Here is an 18725-nt window from a genome sequence, read left to right on the forward strand (position 1 = left end):
AATCGGTCTAAATAAATGATTTAATATTTTTTTCCTAAGTAGTTCGACTTAGAAATCTGGAAAATAATTTACATATATAATTATGTCTATATATATATATACATATATAATTATGTCTATATATATATATATACATATATAATATTGTAATGTTGTTTAATAAATTAAATAACTAGTTTTTTTTTTAAACAATTGTAGCAAAAAGAAAAAGCCTAAAATAAATAAATAAATAATCCCATCCCAAATTTATTTATTGAATTAGTACATATATTTTAAAATTAAAACACGTTTGAAAGAAAGTCTATTTATTTATTATTATTATTTTAAGGATCAAAGAGAGAGTTCATAAATATTAATAAATGCGGACGGAAAATTGAAATTAGGTTATTTCTTTCTAAATGATTATATTTAATAATTACTTACTAAATATTGTGTTCTCAGTTTTGGCACTATCAATTAAAAGCTACCAATATAATAAACAATTTAAATAGCTAAAACAAGAATTATTATTATCGTAAATAAAGGTGAAGTCTTTAAATCTATCTCTTAATCTAAATATATATCTTATTTTATATATTTCTATAGCTAATAAAACGAATGGAATGATATAAAAGTATTAAACGTATGATATTGTATCACATTTTTAAACGTCTCTCTCGTAAACTGTCCATTGTCTACACCCCATTTAATAATTATTTTGTTTTGTCTCTCTTTTTTAATTTTAAAAAGTGTAATATATTTTTTCCTCATTTTTGTACCCGAAAGATTCTATCTTTTTTTTATTAAATATTTATATTATAATCAAATTCTTATTACAAAAATAGATTTTATGAAACTATTTTATCTTTTTTAAAAAAGATAATTAAAATCAGATTTAGTAATAAGATAAGGAAATTCAAAACTCAACAGAAAAATCAAAATATTTTCCTTATATAAACTCTCCCGTCTTCCCACCAATCAACATATTTTCCTCTTCCCAAACACTTTTTCTTTCCTTTAAAACTTCATCTGATTCATAAATAAACTCCATAGTCCTTTCTGCTCGATCAAAATATTCCTTCCCACGATTTCGTTCATAAGGAAAAAGCTTGCAGATCGTAGAACGATGGCCGGTTCCCTGAAACGAAAATCACAGGCTCTTGGCTCTCAGATTTCACGGTACATTACCTTAATTTTTGCATGCATGCTTTTTTATCAATAAAAAATATTACTATTTTTCGTCTACCAGTTATCAATAATAAATTTATTATGGCGGTTGGGACCAGCTTCTGTCGATTTGGTGGCGGCTCGAGCTCTTCTTTAAATTTGTTTCCCTTTAATTTATGATGTGCAGGAAAACCAAAACAGCGCGTTTGAGCGCTTCTCCACCGGCCATAGAATCACTCCCAAACGATTTATTGATCGAAATTTTGGCAAAAGTTGCAGCTTCTTCATACACCGACTTAGTCCAAGCCAAACTAGCCACCAAAAAATTTCTCGAAGCATCAAGCCACAACTACATATTTCAGCACGCATCTCTTGAAAACTTCCATAAACTTCTATGGAACAACAGCACAGAGTTCTGGTCGTTCATGGAAAAATGCAATAACAACGGAAACCCAGAGACTCTATATCGAAAGGGAATGTTGGAATTCTTCACCCATTGTAGAGAAGCTTCTGGAATGACATATTTAAAGATGTCTGCCCAAAAAGGCTACTCGGAAGCTTGTTACGTATACGGCATCATTTTGTACGCAACGAGTATGGAGGATGAAGGAGTGAAGTTCTTGAAGATTTGCGAGGAAAAATTAGGGTTTAAACTGGCTGAATGTCGTCGGAGAGTTAAGGAATTTGTTCGTCATCTTTGGGTTAAGAACAAGATTTCTGTACAGGAAAAGTATTCCAATGATCGAAGGGGTTGTGAGAATGTGATTAAGAATTGTTGTAAGAAGAACGTGAGAAGAATTGGATGGGATTGGAACGATGAGGATAATTATTATGGAGAAAACACGTGCGAAGCGTGTAAATGGAATGGGGAAGTTTTGAGATTTTGTAATATGCTTAGAACAGGGAGTTATGATATTATGGTAGGGCACTTGTAATTACCATTATGAAATTAATGATACAATTCTTTGTTATTTTTTATAATTGTATTCATATATTTGAATTAATTAACCGTCGAGATTCGAAATTGGAAATTATTTTAAAAAATTAGTGCATTTATAATAAAATCTAAAATATATGGTAAATCATACCTCTGTTAGAGAGGAAAACTAATCATTTTTTTTTAAGCTTGTGAAAACTTCTGCATACCAAATGGGTTTTAAAAACCTTGATGGAAACCCCGAAAAGGAAATAATATATATATATATATAGTGAATTGAATGATATAGAAGTATTAAAACGTGCAAAATTGTATAACATTTTTAAACGTCTGTTCCATAAACTGTCCACGGTCTACACCCCATTTAATAATTATTTCGTTTTGTCTTTCTTTTTTATTTTTAAAAAGTGTATTATATTTTCTCCTAATTTTTATAATCTAGAGATTCTTATCTTTTTTTTTTATTAAATATTTATATTATTAATCAAATTTTTATTACAAAAATAGATTTACTTAAACTATTTTATCTTTTTAATTTTTAAATTTTGGTTTGAATTTTGAAACCCTAATTATGGTTATAAAATTTCCTAATCTTTAAATTTTTAAATATGAATTTAATAACCGTTTAATAAATATACATTTAAAAAATGTGAATATTTGATAAAATGTAGATCAGATAAATAAAAAAATTTATGATTTTTTTTTTTTTAAATAATCATCCACAGAAAGAAATATTACAAGATTCACGGAAAGATAATGGTAATAACAATTGGAAATTCAAAACTCAATAGGAAAATCAAAGCATATTTTTTTTTTTGTCTCATTCATAAACAGATCCATAAACAAACTCCAGTTTTCTCACTGCTTCTCTCCATCAAAATGTTCGTGAAATTTCTTATAAACAGTGAAACGACGTCGTTCATACGTGAAAAGCTTGAAGATCATAGAACGATGGCAGTTCCCTGAAACTAAAATCCCAAGCTCTTGACTTTCTGATTTCAAGGTAAGTTAGCTTAATTTTTGCATGCATGCCTTTTTATTATTAAAAGTTATTTAATTATTTTTCGTCTACGAATTTTCAATAATAAATTTATTACGACGGCTGCTATCAGTTTATGCCGATTTGGCGGCTGCTTGAGATCTTTCTTAATTGTTTTCCTCTAATTTATGATGTGCAGAAAAATCAAAACGATGCGTTTTAGCGTTTCTTCACCGGGCATAGAATCACTCCCAAACGATTTATTGATCGAAGTTCTAGCAAAAGTTGCATCTTCGTCATTCACGAACTTAGTCTAAGCCAAATTAGCCACCAAAGAATTTCTCGAAGTATCAATCCACGGCTACATATTACAACATGCATTTATTGGAAACTTCCAAAAGCTTCTATGGAACAACAGCCCAAAGTTTTGGTCGTTTATGGAAAGCTGCAACAACAACGGAAACCCAGAGATTCTATACCGAAAGGGAATGCTGGAATTCTTCACCCATTATAGAGAAGCTTCTGGAATGACATATTTAAAGCTTTATGCCCAAAAAGGCTACTCGGAAACTTGTTATGTATACGACATCATTTTGTATGCAACGAGTTTGGAGGATGAGGGAGTGAAGTTCTTGAAGATTTGTGAGGCAAAATTAGGGCTTAAACGGGCTGAATGTCGTCGGAGAGTTAAGGAATTTGTTTGTAATCTTTGGGTTAAGAACAATATTCCTTTGTCGGAAAAGGATTTCGGTGACCGGAGGGAATGTGAGAGTGTAGTTAAGAATACTTGTAAGAAGAACGTGAGAAGAATTAGATGGGATGGGAACGATGGGGATGATTATTATGGAGAACACACGTGCGAAGCGTGTAAATGGAATGAGGAAGTTTTGAGATTTTGTAATATGCTTAGAACTGGGAGTTACGATATCATGTTAGGGCACTTGTAGTTACGGAAGACATACCTATATATATATATATATTTATATGAATATTTTAGCGCATTTGAAAGAATCACTAATAACTTAGATTCGTACAGCTTTAAACCGAATAAATTTAGAAGAACTAAACAAATAAAAATATGAAAGTTTGGCGCTAAATTTGTAATTTAAGCTGATTTTGATAATTTGTGAAAGGACGAAAATAGCCTCCACAATTCGAATAATTCTCTGTTCGCAAAAGAACCCTAAACCCATCGCCATAGCCCCACGCACCGAACCACAACAAGAAACCAGGCGAAAGCATCAGAAGTTGACGCCTCTCCAGACGTAATCTCTCTCTCTCTCACTCGGGAATTCGGAGTGATCTTTTTCGTTATGTTGTTTTCCATTTCTCAGTGCGCTGTGATGTGATGTGTGTGCTCTTTAGCGATTCATTGTTTTTCTACTCCAACTCCAATTTGTTCTTCTTTTGGATTTTGAGTTTCTTTGTGTTATCCGTTCTTCTTTCTCTCAGAAGGCGACCACCACTCGAAGAAGCCAAAATTCTCTTTCCGCTACTTTCTGAAGCACGCACATTTGGTCAATGGCGATCAGAGTTATGGACTTGGTGTCCGGAGCTTCACTGAATTGTTTTCATTTCAAAAACCCTAAAGGACATCAGAATTCTAGGGATTTCTCTATCAGATGCTCTGTTCCTCTCTCTTCCTCCCATGGCGCTGCCACTATTGGTACTCGGTGGAGTTCTCTTTTTGTTGGATTTTTACTCTTTTCAGTTATTTATTTTTGCATTGTTTTAAGATTTGGGAGAGAGGCCATGGAAGGTGTCGGATGCTCGGCTGGTGCTTGAAGATGGTTCAATTTGGAGCGCCAAGTCTTTTGGCGCTTCGGGAACCCAAGTTGGTGAAGTGGTTTTCAACACTTCTTTAACAGGGTATGTATGTTTGTGGGAGCTTTTAGCCGATTTCTATGTAAATATCATGCCATTACTTCGGGATTCCAAATTGGAAGTAGAGATAGTTTGCTATGACGATGGAACATTTTTCTTTTTCAGTTGTTAGTTAACAGTTTATGACGTTTGTCCATGCTTCCTGACACGATGAATCTGCAGATATCAAGAGATTCTAACAGATCCCAGCTATGCCGGGCAGTTCGTGCTGATGACAAATCCTCATATTGGCAATACTGGTGTCAATTTTGGTACGCCATGCCTTCAAACTCGTCGTGTTGTGTTGTCTTGAGAACTGTTTAATAATATTGACTGAGTACCATTTCCAATTAGATGATGAAGAAGCTCGGGAATGCTTTCTCGCTGGCCTGGTGATCAGAAGCCTAAGCATCAGGTGCATTTCCTTCTCTTACTCTGTTTAACCAAATTATTTAAGTAGTCGATTAGTTTTGTGGTAACTTATGGCCTCTGTTATTCCACTTATTGTTCTTCCAGCACTTCGAATTGGAGGTGTAAACAGACGCTCGGTGATTATTTAATGGAGAGAAATATTATGGGAATTTGTAAGGAACTTTATATTAGGATTTCTCTAATGACAATGTGCAGAATCTTTTAAATTCTCTAATCTATAAAATTTGTGTTTGCTTCGTCATGGAGCAGATGACGTCGACACTCGTGCTATTACTCGCCGGTTAAGGGAAGATGGAAGTCTTATTGGTGTTTTAAGCACTGAAAAATCAAAATCTGATGATGAGCTATTGGAAATGTCTCGGTCATGGGACATTGTTGGTAAGGATTTGGTGCAAAAATGCAGTTTGTAATATTCATAAAATGCTGGAAACAATGAGAAATATCCTTGCTTCTGTTCGGCAGGTGTCGACTTAATTAGTGGCGTTTCATGCAAATCTCCTTATGAATGGGTGGATAGAACAAGTTTGGAATGGGAGTTCAAATCTGGTGGGCACAGTTCAGAGACCTTTCATGTGAGTGTGCAAGAACCTTAAGATCATATTTTAGTTGTATTGCTATGAACGTTCTTATTTTGTATTTTGGCAATGCACCTTTACATTGATACTTCGTGTTAAAAAAGGTCGTGGCATATGATTTCGGAATCAAGAGTAACATACTTAGGCGCTTGGCATCTTATGGATGCAAAATTACCGTTGTCCCGTCCACATGGGCGGCATCGGAGACCTTGAAGTTGAAGCCAGATGGGGTTCTCTTCAGCAACGGCCCCGGCGATCCATCAGCAGTTCCTTATGCTGTTGAAACGGTCAAGCAACTACTTGGAAAGGTACCTGTTTTTGGAATTTGTATGGGACATCAATTGCTTGGTCAGGCCTTAGGTGGTAAGACCTTCAAAATGAAATTTGGTCACCATGGAGGCAATCATCCCGTGCGCAACTTCCGTGACAACCGTGTAGAAATTAGTGCTCAGGTGTGGCTATATCAAAATTTATGAACTTCATGCCTATCATTCGTGTTCTTATGGCTTTTATTGAAACTTCATTGCATTCACTTTTGTGTTTTTCGTGGTAGAATCACAACTATGCAGTCGACCCTGCATCCCTCCCCGAGGGCATTGAAGTAACCCACATCAATCTTAACGATGGAAGTTGTGCTGGCCTTGCTTTCCCAAAGCTTAAGATTATGTCTCTTCAATACCATCCGGAAGCATCCCCCGGACCTCATGATTCTGACTCTGGTAACAAACATCTTATATTAACTTACAAACAATTTTGGTCACTGAATATTTTTTTTATCTGTTTCCTATTTTGATTTTCGAACTTCTGATTCTTGAATTCTTCTGGCATCCTAGCTATTAGGTTCTCGTTATATATCATCATTTTAGCGATTAAATATGGAGGTCAGTTGACAATTGGAGACAAAAATTGATGTTACCGAAGTTAAAAGGACAAATAGATATAACTTCAAAGGGTGGGGAGCTAAAATATAAATTGTTGTAGTTTGGGGCTAGAATAGAAAATGAGTAGAAATTCATGGACCTTGGCCATATTTAAACCAAATAATGATAGAATTCTGCAGATTGCAGAAGAATGCATTGTGTTCTAAATCATATCCTTTTAAGCTGTCTATTTTTGAAATCATACTCGGAGATTCCAACACTCCTGTTATAACTTCTAAGAAAGAAATAGCTCCTTTCTGTTAAAACCCCTCTTAAAACCTAAGAAGCACGAGCACTGGACACAAACAAATGGGTTAAAACCATTTTTTCCATGTTCAAATCCACTCTCAAACACATACCTTTAATCATTCAAAATCAATTTAATGTATGGTTTTACATCATTAAACGAGACTTTGAATGATTAAAGACATGTTTGGAACTGATTTTGAACCTGAGTGCTCATTTAACACGTGTCATGTGTATGTTTGTTTAATCTAGTCAATAGAAAGTCATGATTTGCAGGGAGTGTTTGAAATTATCTTTTGAAGGCACATTGTATGATTCCAAAAATAAACAAACTATATGATGGAATTTGCAACTATATGCTGAGTTGATTTTTGAATGCCTTGTGACTGACCAAAACCAAATTTTTTTGTTTCAGTTTTTGGAGATTTCGTAGAGATGATGAAGCAAGAAAAGAGAAATAGTTGATTTGACCAGAGCAGGTATTGCTTTCAATAGGGAGAGTGGTGGTGTTATGAAAAGGGACAGTACTGTATATTTCCCCTCTGGTTAACTGTTTGCTTCTATCTGATCATTGTTAAGCCAGGTGGTTTGCTTGAAAATATATTTTAAAAATAATAATTTCTACTTAATTGGGAACATTTCATAATTTCTTTTTTCTCCTCTCTTGAATTTTGAAAAACGAAATAAAAAGAAATATGATGCTGTGTAAGAAGGCATTAATTTGAACTGTGATTATTTCTATTCTTCCATTTATCCGAGCAGTTTAATTTATTGATTGAAAATCTATTCTGATATTAAATTTTTTGTTATTAAAAGAAAAAAAAAACAAAAATTATGCTTAATAGGTTGTTTTGAAATTCAAACTTTACAAATAATTTGAATTTTTTTTTGGGTCATGATGTGATGTTTACATAGATGTCCAAAAATTTCAAAATTGAACAAACAAATCTCCAATGCTCAGGAGATGCTCGATTTTGATTGTTAATTTGTAATTTTTTAAATTAAAAATTAATTATTAAAGGAAGATAAATAACCATGATTAAAATAGTTGTTATTTTATCAAAATTAAGAATTGTTACTTTATTGTATATTTATTTATTTTAATTTTGACCGTATAATTAAAAGAGTTTATCAGTTTAGACCATAAAAAATAAGGTGTAGTTTTTAATCTCGATTTAAAATTGCTATTTAATTCTCTAGTTTTAACATAAAATAGTATAAATATATTCGTAAGTTCATTCACTTTCATAAAAGAAAATTACACAAAAATAAAAATTTAACTTTCCCAAAATTCATAAATTTTAATTAAAAAATTTACTATAATACTTTTTTTCGCTAAAACTTTATTAATTTATACCGTGCATATTTTTTATAATTCTTGAATGCATATGAAATTCTTTTAAAAGGTATTTATAGAGTGAAAATTTGTTAAATAATTAAAATTGTAATATTTGTTAAAGAAAATTGCACATTGATATAAATTTAGTGTGTAATTTAATAAAATACAAAATTTAAGATTAAAATGGATTGAGATTGCAGGTTTGGATGTGAAAATTGATTTTTTTTTTTCAGAAGTTTAATTGGAATAAATCGACGCGTAAGTACGACTGTACAAGGAACTATTTATTTAAGACACAAATGCCCGCCACTTCCAAATTCATTTTGGCGCCAGTTCTCTGTCTCTCTATTCTCTCTCTACGCCGCCGCTCTCTCAGCGATATCGATTTCCATGGAGGATTAAGCGACTTTAGCGTTGATTTGTTCCTCAACGTACGGATGGAAACATTGGAGCTTCGTCCTCCTCAATTCTCAGAGGTAAACATTCACATTTCTCCTTCTAAATTCAATGATGCTTCGATTTTACCGATAATATTCTCGTACATTTAGTTTACTTTCATTTCCACTTCGTATGTTTTCTGGAACACCAAAGAAATAGTAGATGAACTATGCTGTGATTGATTTTTAATTACACTGCCTACAAAAAATTAAGGTTAAATTTCGATCGCGGATGCCGGAAGACGTTTTCAGTGTCGTATTCGTTAATATTGTTTTGACCGATGAATGAATTGAATCGCGTTCGTTTGAGAACAAATCGAGGCAATACTTTGAGAAATTTTAATGATTCTTTAGGATTGTCTGCGGTATCTCATATTTTTCACAATTCGACTTGCGTGAATGTTCATGCGAATTCAATCATCGGTGCTCTTTTATTTGATATTTCGATTAATATATTATTACGGAAAACGGAATCATAATTCTGCCTCCATCGCTCCTCAGTTCTTTCCAAGTACTTGTACGTTTGTTTTTCTTTGTTGCCAGTTACTATAAATCGTTAATACCTGAAACCTTTAGTGATTTCTGCTCAGTTTCAGTATGTTTAGCCTCATGAAGGTTTAATTCAATTTCATCGTATTAACCTAGTGGAATAGAACAATGTATGGAGCTCGTCAGAATTAGGCATGTTGAGCAAGCGGTCCACGAGAACTGATTTTTCTTTTATCTGATATCTATACAATGTACTGCCTAAGAATTTATATCGAATTTATTCTTTGAAATGTTTTATGCATGATTTTGAAATTCTTTGTCTGATCAGCTCCGTTTCTGATAGAAATATCTGCAGTATTTTAAGCCATACTTTTATGGTACAGTCTTGAATTAGAGAGATTGAATTTTTTCGTCAGTCTTGTACGTGGCTTTGTGGCCACTTTAATAGGCATACTATCTCTATTTGATTGTTCGAATGTAAACTAATTACAGGATTTAGCGTGGCTTCCTTGCTGGCTTCAGCACAATCAAGCAACACCATCCAATGAGCAAGAAATAGAATGTAATTACGAGTCAGCAATCAAGGTTGACCTCCATCTCTGGTATTTACATTTACCATGGTCTTCTTTAATACACAATCCTTGTTTAAGACTAAGGATTTTTTTTTTTTCAGCTTCTCCAATTGAACGAGTATTCGCTCCAGTAGTGGCTTAGTGCCCTGAAATGGAAAAGAATTTGGAAAATATATTAACATATTGTAGAGATGCTGTTTGGTTTTATTTCATAATCAAATACTAAATGTGAGCTATACATCTGTCCTAAAAGTCAAATATTCAAATCTCTGCCATGCATTGTTGAACTAAAAAAAAAAAAAAAAAAGCTAAAGTTCTTACAACCTCTATGGTCTAGTTTAGTAGATCTTTTTAATTTTGATGTGATACATTCCGGTTGTTTATGTTTTCTGTTGGTGTTATCAGAACCTTATTTTGTAGATTGACAGTATAGTTCTGATGGTTTTGAATTTCATATCATATAAAGAACGCGATTTGCTTGGGTTGATGTGGGAATTCAGAATTGGTTCAAAAGAGAATTGGTATCTGAATATAGCACTGCATGATGTTACTCTATTTCAGGGTTAGCACGGCTACTAGCAGCACTTCCTGGAGGGATTACATGGTTCTAAAATGTTTTGATGCCACTCTTCATATTTACTGCAGGAATGTGGGCACGGTATCATCAATAATCTGGAAGATGCAAATCTCTATCCAAGAGATGGTGGATGCAACGATTTTCATTTATTTCTATCAGGACAGGACAGCATACCAGAAAGTGTAGCTATATCATCTAATAATGTAAGTTTGTGGTTCATTTTACTGATATGGGGTTCTTTTATGTGAATTTCAAAAGTAGTCTTCTTTGAGGCTAGATGGTTGAACAAGCGAAAGATAGCAGTAAGCAAAAAATTTTTGGCAATAGTAAACAGTCTGGCAGACTGGTAGAATGACGTGGATATAAATAAAGAATAATTATACTTTTAAACTGGAACTTAATGGAAAAAGAACTAGTTTTAGATTTGCTGTTTATCACTAACTTCGAGGAATGTATGTATTTAGTGAGAAAATCAGCTACTATGCATGAGAATCTTATGGATGTACAGACATGGTATATATAGTCAACTGATTCCTGTTTTTGATTTGAAACATAACAGTTTCATGCATATTTACGATTTTGGATTAAAATATTAACTAAAGAACTCAAAACTAATAAATGTTCCTTTTAATATATTATCTATCATTACACTGAGGGCTCCGTAGATTCATATCTGCACATTTCTGCAACTGTTTTACTTTTTCTAAATAAATATACAAGTAATATGATGCCATGTCTTTCTCATTGGTTTTTTTCACAACAAAAGCAGGCACTTCATTTTCATTTGCATCTTTCATCATATGGTGGTTCAGAATGTACTCCAACTCAAGATTTGGATGGATCTCACGAGTTGCTTGAATGTAATAAAGTTCAGTCGACCAATATGTTTGAAGCATCACTTAATCCCAGGGTAAATATTTCGTTCCGAAAGGGCATTAACGCTGGTGTCGCAAATTTGTCACCTCATTCTTGCAACAGAGATATTGTGGACAATGTTGTCTGTAAATCTGTGACCAATACTGAAGATAATGTGAACCGATGGAGAGAAAAATCGGATGTTGGGTGCCTAAAAAATGCTGAAGTTAACAATGCAATCGAGCTCTCTGTTGTGGCATCTGAAGCATTGGTTATACATGACTTGTTAAAGGCTGAGCTAGATTTTGAAGCAGTATCAGTTGAATCTGTCCTTGAAGTTTCCATCAGGGTCAAACAAGCTCGCATTGAGTTGCTGGAAAGTGCCTATGAAAGCTTAAATGAGGAAGTGGACCTGAGCGATTCTCTTTCAGATTTGGATGACCTATTATTGAGAGATGCGTTTGATGATGTAGGATTCCCTCGCGGTATTCTGAGCAGTGATGGGTGTGAAACAATATGTTCTGATGTTCAAGATACTCCTGTCAATGAAAATCAATTCACACATGGCAGTCAATGTAATTCTATAGATATGCCAAGTCAACCAAACATTTTGGGGAATGGATTATCCTTGCAACAGTCGGAAGAGAATCTTGTTGTGCCAAGACCTGAGGGCTTGCTTTCGCAACATCTGAGTTGTAACATTCATAATCAACTTCCCGATCATGATGTGTTGGGTTCTGCTAGTCCGAACTATTGTAAATATGGCTCAATGTCGCAACAATCAGCTCAGAATGAATCAGACGAGTTCGTTGTGAACCAGGTAAAAGCCCAAAGGACATGTCCATCTTGAGATTTTCCCAATGCTACTATCCAAAATATTTTGAATGAGACATATCAAAGACCATCCACTTAAAAAAGAAGTGTAATAGGTTCTCCAGTGTCTATCAATTGTCAGATAAATCTAGTATATGTTGAGCATTAGCATTACAAATAGCATGGAATACTATTTAAGCTGTTAATAACAACGATATGATATCATGACTGCAGAAAACTGTGTCGTCTGTGGTTAATACAAATTTGTGTATGAATCATGCCGAGGAAAGCTCCAACCTACATGAGTGCAATACAGTGTCAGCAAGTGAGTCACTTTGATATGTATTTTTGTTGTATGAGAATATTCAGGCTTAAGTATTAAATAGTTTTCTTCCCATTTCCAGAAAATGATGAACAAGCTGCTTTCTTAACTCCTGACAGATTTAAGAGTCGTTGGCTGGGTGGTTGGTCAGGTAAGGTGTGTGCTCCACTCTTATTTACAATCTACCATGCTGTTTCATACATTAGGTTTAGATTATTATGTTGAAATCTGGAGTTTGATAGTGTTAAACAGAGAATAACTCAGTGCTCAAGATCAACAAGCTCTGTTTGGTGGATTTTTTATTATTCATTTCCAAGTGTTATAGCAAAATTGATTCAATTGCAATTGAAAGAACACAGCGAGGATATTTTATAAAATAATACGAAAAACCATGTGATATATTGATTTATTGAGTTACTAGGATTTATTTTAGAAATTTTGGTCTAGGTTCATTATGTGAAAATGGTTACTCAAAGATACCGATTCGGAATCTTTTTTTTTTTTTTTTATCCACATTCTTATTTGTTTATGACATAAAGCTTAATCTTCTCACCAATAATATAACGAAGGTGGTGGTAACTTTTAATGTACTTTTGTTTCTATAAATCCCTTCAACGTGGAGGGTTGCATTTAGCATTTCTCATTGATGGAACTCCCTCACCCCAAAAACTTGTTCTTCTTCACTTCTACTTTATTGAGGTCAAGTTTCATTTCCACTTGTGATGCCTAGTCATACAATCAAGTGTTTCATTTTAACAATCACTATTATGGTTCTCCTTCCCCGTTCATTTCCTTTTTGTTAGTTTAATCAATTTTTTTCTCGTCTAATTGTTACTCTGATTGTGCCTTTCCTCTTCCATTTCCCTTTTGTAAGGAAGAAGACGTTTCTGAGCAATTGAGACAAAATGTTGATGGAAAAATCATTCCTTCGATGTTTGTTAATGAAACAAGCTCTCTTTCTGAATCTGCTGATATAGCTCCAGACGAGAACTCTTGTGTGCAAAGATGTGAATCTAAGTTCCTAGTTGCTTCACAGTCAAGTGTACCTTTTGGTCATTTAGATGAAAATGGTGACGAAGGTTTGCTTGTAGCTGAAGATGTCGTGAAATGTAGCCTATCCTTGGTCGATCCTCTTTGTTCTTTTGTTCCATGCAGCATTTCTGTGGACACTGATTGTACTGGACAGAATCTGAATGAAGGAAAAGATTGTACAAAAGAATGCTTAGGCACCTTTGTGGATGTTGGAGGTTCTAGGCCCTCGATTCAAAGGCAGCTAACTTCACTAAAAACTTACAGCACAATTTTGCCCACTCATGGTAATTTGGAAGGGGGACTGGACAACGATTATTCACATAATCTACGAGGCAATATGAGGCTGTTATCATCAGATTCACGTCTGGATTGTACAATAATTTCCTGCAAAAGAATTTCTATGGAGACTTCACCCTCCCAGCCTGCTAAATCTAGAAATATGGAAATTGTGGAGGAGAGCCAAACTGATACCGACCACAGTTTGGTTGAGGAAATAGCAGAACTGAAAAGCATTAGTGATGAAGTTGCAGGTGATGGGAGTGAGTTCCTTGTTCAGTCAGTGAAGAAAAGGAAAACTCGTGACATCTTAAGTCAGAGTCTGCAGGTATCTAAATCCATAATGAAGAAATCCCGTCTCAAGAAAGATCATATGCAGATTTCAGGAACTGAAACTATATCAGATCCCCAAAAGGTCGAAAACACCATGAAGATGCAATATGAAAGTAAGAATCCCCTTGAGCCATATATGTTGATGCAGAAGAGAGTCCGTTTCTTAGAAGCTAATGATCAGCCTCAAGAAAACTCAAACCTTCAAAAAGTACATCCTTCAAAAAATTGTAAGGGTTGGAATATTGTTGGTGTTACTTACATGATTTACTTTGTTTTTTTTTTTTAATAAATTTCCCTTTCGGTTGGAATGCAGATTCTACTCTCAGAACTGGTAAAAGGTGGAAGCTTTCTAATCAATGTGTAGTATCTAGTCATCGTGATGGTAAAGGTCATCTCAAGAGTCCCTACTGTAGGAGTGGGAAGAAATTAATATTTCAAGGCATACAGTTCTTGGTAACAGGATTTTCCAGTCGTAAAGAAAAGGATATTGATGCATTATTATGGAATAACGGAGGTATAGTTCTTCCCGACATTCCTTGTCCAGGTTCAAGGAGGAAAAAGATGTCAAAATCAAACTGTAAGGAGCCGCCTGTTATTCTCTCTTTAAAGAAGGTTGGTTCCCTGCAAGATACTATCATTCTTTACTTACTTTCCTATAATCGTGTGATTCTGTGGTTTGATATTTCTACTCTGATAAGGTTTTGAAGAAAAATTCTGCTTCCCTTGAAAAAAAAAAAAAAAAGGTTTTGCATTTTCTTTTTCTTTTGATGTAACTTTGCTAACTTAAATTCATGGCCACATAACATCTGTCTTAGATTTTCCTTTGTTGCTCTACAAAAAATACAAGATTAATGGAAACTCTCCAGTAAAAGTCACCACCACTTGTTGCTCTATCCTTTGCGTTCCTATATAGTATAAATCACACGGTCTGAGTAGAGGCATTTTTCTTGCAATTGTACTTTATCTGAATCACCTTTAACTCCATAGTTTCCAAATAAAAAATTTCAAGGGAAAATCTGTTTTCAATCAAATTCTAAAACTTAAGACTTAGCTGAAACCAGTCTATAGGCCTGAAGGTGAGGTCGTGTGGTTCGTTTTGGGATGTTTTTGTTGACCCTTCTTTTTTTTTCGTTCATGCTTTCCATAAAAAAATGTCTGGATTTATTTTCGTTCCTCTACGTAGACTTTATTGATCTGATTAATTTTACTTGTTTGTTTCAGCTCCAAACAACAAAATTCTTATACGGGTGTGCGGTGAATGCCCTTATAGTCAATGTCAGTTGGGTTACAGATTCCATTGCAGCTGGTTCCATGTTACCACCGTGGAAGTAAGTTATTCTTATACTTGTTATCTTATGAATCAAATACAAGTTCTCATATAAGAAAAGACAATCTACAAATATTTTAAAAAAAAAAGGACTGCACATGTAAATATTAACATAAATACTATACATAAATAAGAGCCACATAGTAGTCTTATAACTTAGTAGAGTCCAAAAATAAGTCCATGTTTAGATTAGAGATAACGAGCGGAGGCATTTTTAAAACAACACTAGATAACAAACTAGGTTACATACTAGTTAGTCATCAAACTCGTTGCCCCCTTCTTCCTACCAACTGTAATTTCTAGAAACTTTTTCCCTGTTGCTCTGCCAATGTGCTCAGAACACCATTGCTTTTCTTCTCCATCTAGCTTATGTAGATCTGAATATGGACCTATCAGAGGTGCAAATGGTAAAATTTCATTTGGATATTTAACGACACCTAGATCTAAATATGATAAATTGTTCATATCTTCTAAAATGGACTAGTGCAAGGAATTTTTTTCAATTTCATTTTTGCTACCATTTTCTTTCCATAGGCGTTGTCTGTATGTGGCTTGACATATAAGCATGGAGAACATTTTACTCCAATTCTAAATTTTTTTTCCCCTGTTAAGATACATGATTATACCAAATCAAGCTGATTGTACTCAAATTGGAAGATCAGTTAGACATGGTAGTCGAAGATATATATTTGAGAATGTGGGAGTCATGCTTCATGGGAAACAAGGTTTCTGCACCAAATTGACGAACGTATTAAAGGTAAGGCTTGCTCCTTTTACCGATTCTTGAAGCTAAGTTCATCGTATGACTTGTCTTTCTCGCCATCTATTTATTTACCATGTTCAACCGTACTGGTCATGCATGACTTATTTCATCATAATGACATGACATTACAAAATTTCCTTCATTCTTGGAACTTTTTTCTCAAAATTATCAGAGGTACTCTTTAATCTTACCTTCAAGTTTGCTGCTATGATATGGAATTTTCAATTTCAAGACTAATTGTTACCCTTGTAGTGAGATACAAGAAATTTTTCTTTTATCATTTATTTATTTTTTATAGGAGACAATTTTATTGATGTTTGAAATCTAAAAGAGAGATGTGTTATGCATAATGCTTAGAAAAAGACCTTTCCAATTTACATAAGGAAGGTATTGCTATATGAAGCAAAAAGTATTAGACAATTTACCATCCTAAAATGACTTGGTAAATAACTTTTTTGAAGAGTATAGTATAAGTTGTATCTTCTTCATGAATACTCTTTGGTTTCTTTCTTCCCATCGATTCTTAAGGAAAATCAATATAGATATTTTACATTCTTGAAGGGGTACGTTAAGGCCATGTCTAGTAACTCTTTTACCTTCTTAGAAAAAGTGAGATAGTCTTATGAAGATATTGAGTATCTTATCATAAACCAAATGAAACATTATTTTCCAACAATCATTCAACGTATCATTTGATAATGTACTTTCTACTCCTTGGTGTTGACCAATTTCAGTCTTTTTCGATGCTTTTTTGTTCACTCAGCATGGAGGTGGGCAGGTATTCAAGACCTTACAGTGGTTACTAAAGAGTCTAAATAGGGAGAAATTTTCAGTCGGAGTCATCGTAGTGGAAGATGAGTACAAGGCATCCCGTCACTTGAAGCAATGTGCCTCGGAACAAGGGATACCCTTGATGGTAAGTAATTGCTTGCCCTTCCTAATCGTATTGGTTGAATTATTAGAAGATAAAGCAATCCACTATTCGGATAACTAAAATCATACAAAATTATGCTACATGGGTTGATTCAAAATCATATTTTCAAAAATATCCAAGTTTTTTAAAATTTTCAGTTTTAGATTTGCTGGTCTGTTTTATGCATCTTCTTACAATTTTACCCCTCCATGCAATAAGTTTATCGCTCCACAATTATCAAGCTCATTTATTTTAATTTATTAAGTTATAGTAATACTTAATATGAATTCAATACTCAAAACTTTATTTCCATATTAAATGATGAAATATTTTTCCTTATTATGCCCGAATCACATTAAATTTTCAAAACCCACCATTTCTTCTCCATTTTTCTCCGATTAGCACGAGCAATATCATTTCCTTTTCTTGTCGTTTGTTCTCTGTTAGATTATTTAGCTTTACACGTTTCTATTATTTGATTGAATATCTTCCTTTGACCATTTGTTGAATGGATTACCAACTTTTTAGATGACCATTTTGTAGGAAGTATCACAGATTTAGTTGGACAATCGGCCATTTTTATGATAAGTTAAATATTTAAACAGTGAATCTCATTTTATGCAAAAGTCTTCGTCAATTTTCTCTCGGTTATTTTTCGCATTTTTATTTTCTTTCAACAACTTCCGATCAAACATATTTCCTCTCACCAAAAATGATTTCACTTACAGATTATCCTTGCCGATTGTGGAAAAAACAACATTCTCTACTCTTTTCTTCAATTTTTATTATGTCTCATTTCCCTAACGTCCAATTTTTGGCATTTCTTTATGAATTTTCTAGTTTTCGGTCTCCGTTTTCCTGCAACCTTGTATTCATTTTACTGTCTTCAATTTTCTGTCACTCACCATCTACATTTTTTTTAGGTATTTTCAGTCATTTTTCTTATGGTTTTCCTATCTATGTTGTTTAATCCTAAATCATATTCTTTTGCTCTGGCTTGTTACAGTCTACAAAATGGGTCATAAAGAGCTTACACTTGGGAGAGCTCCTTCCTTTGACGGACAAAAATCGGCCGTCTTCTGTACAATCTATAAAAACGGCAAATATTCCAGCTTTCAGAGAAACTAGCGTGGAATTATAAGTTGCTGCTTCAGACTTATTTATGAGGTAAATCTTTAATACAAGCCTAAGCATTAGTTCTAGGAGTGTGTGTGATTATTTTGTTTTTCTATTCATTGTTAGTCACTTTAGAGATCCAACAACATTAAATAGTACTATTATATATTTAAAATTCGATTGCTTTTTATTTTTCTACCCAAATATTTTATCTATGCGCATTTGTGTTTTCTGGTTGTTGAACTCAAATATTCATTTACTACTTGCAGGATAGATTGGACTTTGGGCTGTACAATTTTTTTATTGAGTTGGATGGCGAAAGGTAATTCCTGTAAATTTTCGTACTTACGCCTCAAACTAATAGAAAAATATATAAATGAGAATTTTGACCAAACAGTAAAGCCCTTTTTCTTTTGTTTTTTTTTTTTTTTTTTTTTTTTTTTTTTTTTTTTTTCTTTCCTTC

General features: G+C 33.7%; 4 protein-coding genes across 6 annotated transcripts; all 4 read left to right on the forward strand.

Annotated features, from left to right (window-relative positions):
• Window positions 1-1105: 1105 nt before the first annotated feature.
• Window positions 1106-2081, forward strand: LOC111487258 (putative F-box protein At1g67623). The gene is made up of 2 exons (XM_023134621.1): window positions 1106-1158; window positions 1334-2081. The coding sequence occupies exons 1-2, from the start codon at window positions 1106-1108 to the stop codon at window positions 2079-2081; spliced, it is 801 nt and encodes a 266-aa protein (XP_022990389.1).
• A 1418-nt stretch (window positions 2082-3499) lies between these two features.
• LOC111487294 lies at window positions 3500-4009 on the forward strand. The gene has a single exon (XM_023134671.1). It carries the CDS (start codon window positions 3500-3502, stop codon window positions 4007-4009), a length of 510 nt encoding a protein of 169 aa, XP_022990439.1.
• A 211-nt stretch (window positions 4010-4220) lies between these two features.
• Window positions 4221-7744, forward strand: LOC111486271 (carbamoyl-phosphate synthase small chain, chloroplastic-like). 3 transcript variants are annotated; one of them, XM_023133331.1, is made up of 11 exons: window positions 4221-4327; window positions 4515-4728; window positions 4799-4931; window positions 5109-5197; window positions 5280-5340; window positions 5442-5509; window positions 5607-5735; window positions 5820-5929; window positions 6037-6384; window positions 6486-6651; window positions 7514-7744. In XM_023133331.1, the coding sequence occupies exons 2-11, from the start codon at window positions 4584-4586 to the stop codon at window positions 7561-7563; spliced, it is 1299 nt and encodes a 432-aa protein (XP_022989099.1). In that variant the 5' UTR covers window positions 4221-4327; window positions 4515-4583; the 3' UTR covers window positions 7564-7744. The 3 variants fall into 3 exon arrangements, with proteins under 3 accessions (XP_022989099.1, XP_022989117.1, XP_022989108.1); XM_023133349.1 differs by having other exon boundaries at window positions 4255-4327; window positions 4518-4728; XM_023133340.1 differs by having other exon boundaries at window positions 4296-4412.
• Window positions 7745-8736: 992 nt separating this feature from the next.
• On the forward strand, window positions 8737-18651 carry LOC111487312. The gene is made up of 13 exons (XM_023134694.1): window positions 8737-8913; window positions 9856-9948; window positions 10581-10715; window positions 11282-12187; window positions 12415-12505; window positions 12585-12658; window positions 13377-14370; window positions 14457-14755; window positions 15365-15471; window positions 16083-16227; window positions 16997-17149; window positions 18153-18313; window positions 18532-18651. The coding sequence occupies exons 1-12, from the start codon at window positions 8737-8739 to the stop codon at window positions 18285-18287; spliced, it is 3309 nt and encodes a 1102-aa protein (XP_022990462.1). The 3' UTR covers window positions 18288-18313; window positions 18532-18651.
• Window positions 18652-18725: the final 74 nt, after the last annotated feature.

This window comes from Cucurbita maxima, unplaced genomic scaffold (assembly GCF_002738345.1).
Source record: "Cucurbita maxima cultivar Rimu unplaced genomic scaffold, Cmax_1.0 Cma_Scf00001, whole genome shotgun sequence".
NCBI lineage: Eukaryota > Viridiplantae > Streptophyta > Magnoliopsida > Cucurbitales > Cucurbitaceae > Cucurbita > Cucurbita maxima.

Bases quoted from the DNA above. Each gene is read 5' to 3' on its own strand.
- LOC111487258 (XM_023134621.1), top strand. From the start codon at position 1,106: ATGGCCGGTTCCCTGAAACGAAAATCACAGGCTCTTGGCTCTCAGATT. The intron at 1,159-1,333 runs GTACATTACCTT...TATGATGTGCAG, and splicing joins CTTGGCTCTCAGATTTCACG to GAAAACCAAAACAGCGCGTT.
- LOC111487294 (XM_023134671.1), top strand. From the start codon at position 3,500: ATGGAAAGCTGCAACAACAACGGAAACCCAGAGATTCTATACCGAAAG.
- LOC111486271 (XM_023133331.1), top strand. From the start codon at position 4,584: ATGGCGATCAGAGTTATGGACTTGGTGTCCGGAGCTTCACTGAATTGT. The intron at 4,729-4,798 runs GTACTCGGTGGA...CATTGTTTTAAG, and splicing joins CCATGGCGCTGCCACTATTG to ATTTGGGAGAGAGGCCATGG. The intron at 5,198-5,279 runs GTACGCCATGCC...ATTTCCAATTAG, and splicing joins CAATACTGGTGTCAATTTTG to ATGATGAAGAAGCTCGGGAA.
- LOC111487312 (XM_023134694.1), top strand. From the start codon at position 8,737: ATGCCCGCCACTTCCAAATTCATTTTGGCGCCAGTTCTCTGTCTCTCT. The intron at 10,716-11,281 runs GTAAGTTTGTGG...CAACAAAAGCAG, and splicing joins TAGCTATATCATCTAATAAT to GCACTTCATTTTCATTTGCA. The intron at 14,371-14,456 runs GTAAGGGTTGGA...GTTGGAATGCAG, and splicing joins AGTACATCCTTCAAAAAATT to ATTCTACTCTCAGAACTGGT.